The 7,930-nt window shown below is 45.4% G+C and overlaps 2 protein-coding genes across 2 annotated transcripts; one reads left to right on the top strand and one right to left on the bottom strand.

Annotated features, from left to right (window-relative positions):
- Window positions 1-1,677: 1,677 nt before the first annotated feature.
- Window positions 1,678-2,476, bottom strand: T310_6204 (uncharacterized protein; the record flags this gene model as incomplete). The annotated part of the gene is made up of 2 exons (XM_013470970.1): window positions 1,678-1,949; window positions 2,041-2,476. 2 exons carry the CDS (start codon window positions 2,474-2,476, stop codon window positions 1,678-1,680), a joined length of 708 nt encoding a protein of 235 aa, XP_013326424.1.
- A 3,288-nt stretch (window positions 2,477-5,764) lies between these two features.
- Window positions 5,765-7,281, top strand: T310_6203 (Cytochrome P450; the record flags this gene model as incomplete). The annotated part of the gene is made up of 3 exons (XM_013470969.1): window positions 5,765-6,134; window positions 6,196-6,731; window positions 6,913-7,281. 3 exons carry the CDS (start codon window positions 5,765-5,767, stop codon window positions 7,279-7,281), a joined length of 1,275 nt encoding a protein of 424 aa, XP_013326423.1.
- Window positions 7,282-7,930: the final 649 nt, after the last annotated feature.

The raw sequence follows: 7,930 nt of genomic DNA, 5'->3' as shown, positions 1-7,930 counted from the left end.
GAAAGTTTAGTTGAATTCCTAAAGGAGACAAAAATAGCCACTAGGAAGTGGCACATAGGAACTAATGATTACGCAAGAACCCTACTACCTAGTCTAACCCATAGAACCAGGCTTACTAGGCATAGATTATCTAATCATGCTTATTAAGCCACCTCTCCTATCCTGACTCCCCTTTGTGTTTTTTTTTCTGTTCTTTCTTTTGTTTCTTTGTTAAATCCACCTATACCTACTGTTCCTTAACATTTGATTTCTTTACATTATACTACAGCCTGTCTCTCATTCCCTATTTCTGTCCCTCATAGAAGGTTCCCACTGTTGACTGGTCTATAGCATAACCCACCTGTATATAGATATTAGCTACTAAGCCCTACTGCCTAGGTGGTAGGCAGAGCGTGCATAGTCTCTGACTGAAAAACGCTCTCTAAAATGGAAGAATAATAATAATAACCAGGGTCAAGACGGCGCTCAATTTGTTACGCGCTGGGTCCAACTGTAGTCGTCGATACTTAGCAGTGGTGGTTAGGGAAGGATCAAGGAGTCTTTCTGAGTCTATGTTGTTCACGAGCACACGACGATCAAACTGATCAGGGTCTCCTCTCCTCAAGACAACGGCCTAACTGGCGAAGGGCTCTTCCTCAAACGACCTCTCTCAAGTATAACAGGGTCTTGCAGGGACACACACAAGTAGGGGTGCTTCAAGTAATTGAGAACAACAACGACTAGGTCAGAGGCAACGCCTACTAGAGCTATACCAGAGTATACCACTAGTAGTAAGAAGTCTTACTGACCCCCAAAGTAAGTATCTTAGTAACGAGTTGTATTAAGTGAATTGAGCGCAAATAGATAAAGGACTAGATACATGACTGGAATTTCCCTTCCTTTTATGTTCCTTCCTCTGCCCATCTGCCTGTTTAACTGCCCTTATTTTCCTTTGGTAGATTTCTTTGGCAGTCGTCTTCCCTTCTGTCTGCCCTTCATTTCCTTATGGCAGTCTTTTGGGCAGTCGTCACGTGACTTCTGATGCCTCATGTCTGCCTCGCGGGGTAATTGTTTCATCCTGCATCGCTGTGTTGGACAGCGTCCCTCCTTGTTGGTCCGTAACAGGTTTCCCTTAGTCGCACATACTTGTCCAGCGTGTGATTAACGGAAGAAGGCCTTTTTCGGTGTTCTTGCAATGACATGTTAGTCTTGATCTTGATGTAATACATTATGCCTGCCAGTCGATTATCTAGTTAAGTCATTAGAATTTATAGTTTCATCTCCAATCATTCCATAGATAATATCTCTCGACTTAACATACTGATCCCTTGATCCAATGTTAAACAAATGATGCGTCATGAGTGATGGTAAATCAAGAATTTAAAACACTTAGTCGTATTTCAATGACCTCCCCTAAATGAGGTCATTGAGTGACTGTCCTTGGGGGCGATAGAGCGAGAACAGGCCAAGTTCGATTGATGTTATCGGTGAGGGCATTACTATGTTAAGAAGCAACTATTATGTATCCGATCCTATAATGCATGAGGTGTCTCAGTATGCTTGTTGTGCCTTCATCTCGAATTTCCACCGCACATAAGTAATCTCTTTTCAAATTTTCGTAATCTCTATCAGATGAATGGGGATTTCATTCGATTTTGTATGCGACATTATGCGACATACGGAATTAGAATCCGAAGCTTAATGCGTATCAGGTCTCTTTGGTTGGATATCTCGCAACAACAGAGCGTACGAGCTCACTTCGCCTTTCGAACCTCCCCAGGGTTCCAGATCCACAGTCACCCTGTCAACTTCTTTAAAGCCATGCTTCAAGTACAAACCAAAGCCCTTCTCAGTAGCTTCAGTATAAGCAGGAAGACCGAGCTCGTCCGCTTCACGAAGGCCTTTTTCCACCAGTATCCCCCCAAGACCGCGACGCTGAAATTCTGGGCGGACGTATAATTCCTTCAAGACTTGGAGTGAGAGTTAGTCACGTTTGCAAGGCTTGCATAATCTTCTATCCCTTCTTTCTTTCTCCTGCCCGAAGGAGTCAATTAAACTTACTAAAGACGTCCTTCTCGCCTAGAATCTTCGCGCGTTTCAGAAATCGTGCTCCGCTCGTTGCATCCATTAGGGCCTTGTTCATTCCTTCCGGCCGGTATCTGTTCGCATAGGTCTCCGCCCACTCAGCCTCTGTGCGACCTTTGGCGTACTGCCACCATGCATACGCAACTGCTTTATTGGTTGCATCTTCGGTGATCCAGAAGTATCTATTATTGGGGTCGCTTAGAAAAGCAACAGTGCGAGACACTTCTTCGTCATCTTGCGCTTGTGCATCAGCTGTGGCGGGTGTTGTTTCCGGGCGGAGATGGGCTGGCCACAACAGCCTCGAAAGTGGGCTGCTTTCGTTTGCCGAGCTTTCGATATCCATGATCGTACGTGCCCCGTCCTGCGTAGCAGGGACCGTGGAAACAGTATAGCCTGTAATTGGAAGAGCCATCATAGGAAGCACTGGATCTGCTCACGATGGGGATGATAAGCGTGGATTGTACTGGAGTGCACGATATCTATCATTTATAGGTACACTAGATACCCCTGGAGCACGACATGAACCAATACTATTAGCCCATGAAATTAGTGAGTTGGTTTTGGGGGCCGACCTTCATGGCAGAACAAAGCCAGATGCCATTCTAATCACGTCTCGTTCTAAAAAAAATCCTAATTCTATTGTGGCTTGATTTTTCTCTCCCACGGGATATTTTTACAGGCGATTTTATTGTACTCATCTTTCGCCATCATGAAATGCCCCAGACAGGCCTCGACGTCTGCCGAATGATCTCATATCGTGGGCATCGAATCAAGCCGAACTACGACAGTAAGTTATTCTGTCATCGTCGTCGTAGCAATCTGACCGTCTTTTTCATTGTTATGCGTGATGTTGGCGATTCGGGCAATGACAGCTGGGCTGGCAGCGAAGCGGGGTCCTGACATATGTGCCGAAATATATAATATCTAATTCAAGGCACCGGGAATCCACTGCCTCCCTCGCGGTTCAGAGACCTAGTCAGATGAGGAATCTCTCATGCTGTACGACGCCATAAATAACTTGTCAAGTATCTTTCGACAACAGATCTTTCCCCCCAAACTCGAAATCCAGAAGATCATCCCGGAATATGCCGAGATATAATTAAAAAAAATTTTTGGCTTTTGGAACAACGCAGATGGCTATAAGACATGTCGACTCCGCAATATGCTGGAGAAATTTCATGAGACTGCTTGGAAGGCATCAAGGTTAGGTGCAGTTCGAGCGGACAAGCGTCGCACTTATCGAGTGCGTGGACAACCTCTACATCATGCATCTAGGCGAACTAAACCACCGCGATCAATCCATTTGTGACACTCCTGTGGCGCGAGATCAGGTCGTCCATGGTGGCGCAGCTCGCTGAATTTCTGCAAAAGCATGGCAGGAGATGATGAGGAGAAACGTCTAACTGACCTGCTACGCAAAAAGAAAACAACAATAAATAAATAAAACTTTTTGACGTCCTTCAGTGGTTACATGGAGTTTTCTGTTCGTAGAATATCGGTAGTAATTGCATTTTGCGCAGCCTATCCACAATTGTACTGGGACAAATGCCAGCCATACATGGTGCATTTCGGATTAGAAAAATAGTGAAGCCATTCGAACTCTAGAGTTCCTCCTCGTCCATTAGGTTCCATTAGTTTGGTTATAATGATCTTTACACCGCGAGATCGGCAATATTTATTCAGTGTTGATGTTACGTTTTGGCGCAATTTGACAGAGGCGTTCTCACCAATTATATGAAATCGAGGTGAGACAAAACATATTATGTCTATCGTCTGAACACAAACTCTTTACCATCATCAAAACAAGCTTTGTCCTGCGCCTCTAATCCTGCAACGGATATATGTAGTCCAATCTGGTAACAGAATTTGTTCACGATCATCAGGGAGTCTACAGACGCGTGGAATTTGTTAGCGGCTGCAGCAAGGGGATGCCGCGTTCAACACACTCCAAAATCAACATTCGCGTCATCTTTCCACATAACAGGAATTCTGGTCATCCAAAATCCTGGAGCGCTAGACCTAAAAACTACATCAATACACTCGCCTACTTCGGGTTCCTCGTGAGGGCGCCGTAGCCGTGGCGAACTGTATTTTGGTGCTGTTGTTCAAGCCCGCTCGTACAGCATGTTTTGCAACTTTTACGCGAAGCAAATGTCCGTCCTGAAGCTGACTGTCAATCTTTCCCGCAGCGAGGTTTGCTATCTCAGCTGGGGGCCGTGTCGGTCGCCGCTGGGCGACCGCAGCTAGATATGACCGCCCGGTTTCAGGGCTTCAAGAGATTGCTGATCCTGACCAGCCAGTAGTCCGATTTGATACCCCAGATCAAGAGCCGTTGATATATGACGTCAAACTTGCCCATCAAATCCCACGCGTCCAAGGACGGGGTTCTCATGCTGTCGTCGCTTCGGAGATCAGCAACGATGACAGGCCGGAATAGCCTCGATACAAGGTCGATACCACAGGGCTCCAATTGACAAACAGTGAGTTATCGAAGGAGATTGTTCAGCCAGAACCGCAAGTGATACAAACAAGCGGATTCATCCAGGAACTTGTGTTAATAAAGTCTCCATATACATCGAGTACAGTCAAGCAGCACCTACTATTTGACGCGCCCAAATCATTGACGCCCACGAGATTGTCAGCCACACCAATCTCCTTTAGTTTGTATATCGGCTGCATCACTATCAACGTTTCATCGCTAACCATGTTCATCGCGGGTGTGATGTGATAACATATAGCTTTCTTCGGTTCCGGCAAGGGAGGCCGAAGCCTTTGCGTGCTCTAATCATGATTGATTCAATTGATTCACGTTTTCTGGCACTGGACTGGAAAGCATGTTAATTGACACCATCCACGCTGCGTTTACGAACCTTGTTGTAGGCTCCTGTGCGCTCTGTCGCAATCGGAGTTGCAATGGACTTGCTGTCCTCCAAACTCAAGGCCCCACGGACTGAGCTGTCGGAAACAGAGGCTCTGTGAGTGGAGGGAACGATGGAACCTCGCTGCTCTGCTCCCCGTTGATACTTGAGGAACTCAGTTTTCACTCGCGATCAATGCTGCGGTTGCTCATCTGGTTCTTATTTATCGAGGCTCGAGGGCACTCGAAGAAAGAAGCGCCATCTTGGAGAGTCTGGGACTTATCTAGAACCAACGACGGAATGTCAGCTCCCAAAGGCTCGATTCGGGGTCTGTCATAGCCGAAAGGCTCGGTATGGGCGTTAAACTTGAATAATAATAATAATAATAATAACACTCTCTAAAATGGAAGAATAATAATAATAATAATAATCTTCGGTGCCGTCTTCGCAATTGTATGATGCAAATTTGCTCCTCTATCTCTGATTCTTTAGTCCGCGCTTTATTGCCGATACTCGAAAGATGGTTGTCTTTATCCTCAGATACGTGGTTTTAGCTGCTCTTATCAGCATTGTTGTATACTCGTTTCTGTCTATGGGCAAAAGAGGCCGCAACCTTCCTAATGGTATTTGCGTCACAGTGGTTAATATGAGTTGTATGGCCATTTCCGCTGATGTTCTCTTGCTACATGCCCACTAACCTTACCGCTGCTTGGAAATCTGCATCAAATCCCCATGAAGGGCGCACATTTCAAGTATGCTTAAGAGATTTTCCCACCGTCTCATATATATAGATATCCCATATATACATACTGACTTCACTTATCCATGTCAGATTCACCAAGATGACAAAGAAATATGGTGGAATGTTCTCTCTTAAACTTGAGACTGGAACAGCAGTAGTTCTTACAGACCGTCGCATCATCAAAGAACTTGTCGATAAGAAGAGCTCAGTGCCGAGTAATCGACCGGATTCTTATGTTGCTCAAGGAATTATTACTGGCGGCGGTCATCTGCTGGTCATGAAGTACAGGCCTACCTGGAGGTTGTTTCGGAAGCTCATTCACCAGTACTTCATGGAAGCAATGTGTGAGAAGGAACATATCAAAGTTCAGAATGCAGAAGCTGTTCAAATGCTACAAGATTTTGTCATGACCCCGGAACATCACATGCTTCACCCGAAGAGATTCAGCAACAGCGTCATCATGACCCTACGTAAGTTGAAGCTTGTGGTGATTGTAACAACTTTGAGAGAGCTCTAATATGATTGCTACAGTGTTTGGCACAAGAACTCCATCCTATGACACTCCTCATATGGCGAGGCTGTACGACTTGATGGAGAACTGGTCCAAAATAATGGAGACTGGCGCCACGCCGCCAGTGGACGTATACCCGTTCCTAAGACTGATTCCGGAACGGTTTTTGGGCAACTGGGTCTCTCGCGCCACAAAGGTCAAGGAAGAGATGGAGTCACTTTACAGCGACATGATAAACCATGTCATCCGCCGCCGCGAACAGCAAGGAAGCAAAGGCTCTTTCATGGATAAAGTACTCGACAGAAACGATAAACTTGGTTTGAGCTCGCATGAATTGTATTTCCTTGGAGGTGTGATGATGGAAGGCGGTTCTGATACGTCTTCGTCGATTATTATTGCCTGCATACAAGTGCTGACAAAATGGCCTGAGGTTCAAAAGAAGGCTCAAGCGGAGATTGATGCCGTCATCGGAGAAGACCGTTCACCTCTGTGGTCTAAATATACAAAATTGCCGTATGTGGCCGCTGTTGTCAAGGAAGCAATGAGATGGCGACCAGTCACTCCGCTTAGTTTCCCGCATTGCCTGGATGAAGGCAACCTCTTTTATACCTAATTTCCATGAACATTTACAATGGAAAATTGACTCGCGTCAATCTATAGATCAATGGGTTGATGGAAAGTTCATCTCCAAGTGAACAACAATTATTCTCAATATTTGGGGACTTCACCATGATGAGACAAAATTCCCGAATCCCGACATTTTTGACCCGGCTCACTACGCCGGTCACACTCAACTGGCTCCTGAGTACGCAGCTTCTGCTGATTACGAGAACCGTGATCACTACGGCTATGGGGCTGGTCGCAGGCTGTGTCCTGGGATCCATCTTGGCGAGCGCAATCTTTTCCTAGGTATTGCGAAATTACCCTGGGCGTTTTCTTTCGATAAAGAGCTGGATTCCTCGGGAAAGCCTATTGAACCTGACGTTGATCCCATTACAGGATACAGCGAAGGCTTCTTAGTATGTGCAAACCCATTTCCTTGCAAGATCACGCCAAGATCAGAAGCCAGACGAGACACAATCATGAAAGAGTTTGCTCAAGCTTAGGCAAATATCTTCTCAAAATATGAGAATTGATTGCTGTCAATGTACATACATACAGTCGGGATTAGGAAAAAGATAAATTTTTTATGAATCCAAAATGCACCTAGGTCATCTTGGCAATTCCTAGACATATATATATTCGAAATAGTAAGAAATTACATACCGATGGTGCCTATGTTATAGGCACAAGATCATAGAACGCTTTACGAGACTAAAGATTTCTGAAATACCACTACATAGCGACATGCGGACAAGATTATTTACAATGTGACACGCTTCACGAGCTTTTTAGCCACAGGGATGTGATTCCAGGTAGCCATAACAGGCACGAGCCTCCAGGCCATCACGGCTTTTCTACACTTGACGAGTGACAAAACTGGAGGACAAAGACTGGACAAAAGTCTGCTTAAATATACCTGCATGCCATCAGAAATCCAGCAGATGACTCTCATAAACACACTCATCCTAAAGAGGCAGAACGGCAGGAGGTAACTGCAGTGATAGAAACCTCCTCCAACAAGCAGTTTTGCAGGATCATCTTGTCATGTCGAACAAATAAAAAATGACAAGTTGGACGAAGTATCACCGTCCAAGAGCCGCTCAGTGAAAAGGAATATCAAGATATTTGAGACTTCGCGGACCTGACCTTCAA

This window comes from Rasamsonia emersonii (assembly GCF_000968595.1).
Source record: "Rasamsonia emersonii CBS 393.64 chromosome Unknown ctg1118621760373, whole genome shotgun sequence".
Lineage (NCBI taxonomy): Eukaryota > Fungi > Ascomycota > Eurotiomycetes > Eurotiales > Trichocomaceae > Rasamsonia > Rasamsonia emersonii.
Note: the sequence above shows the minus strand (reverse complement) of the source record. Positions and strands in the feature narration are given on the sequence as shown.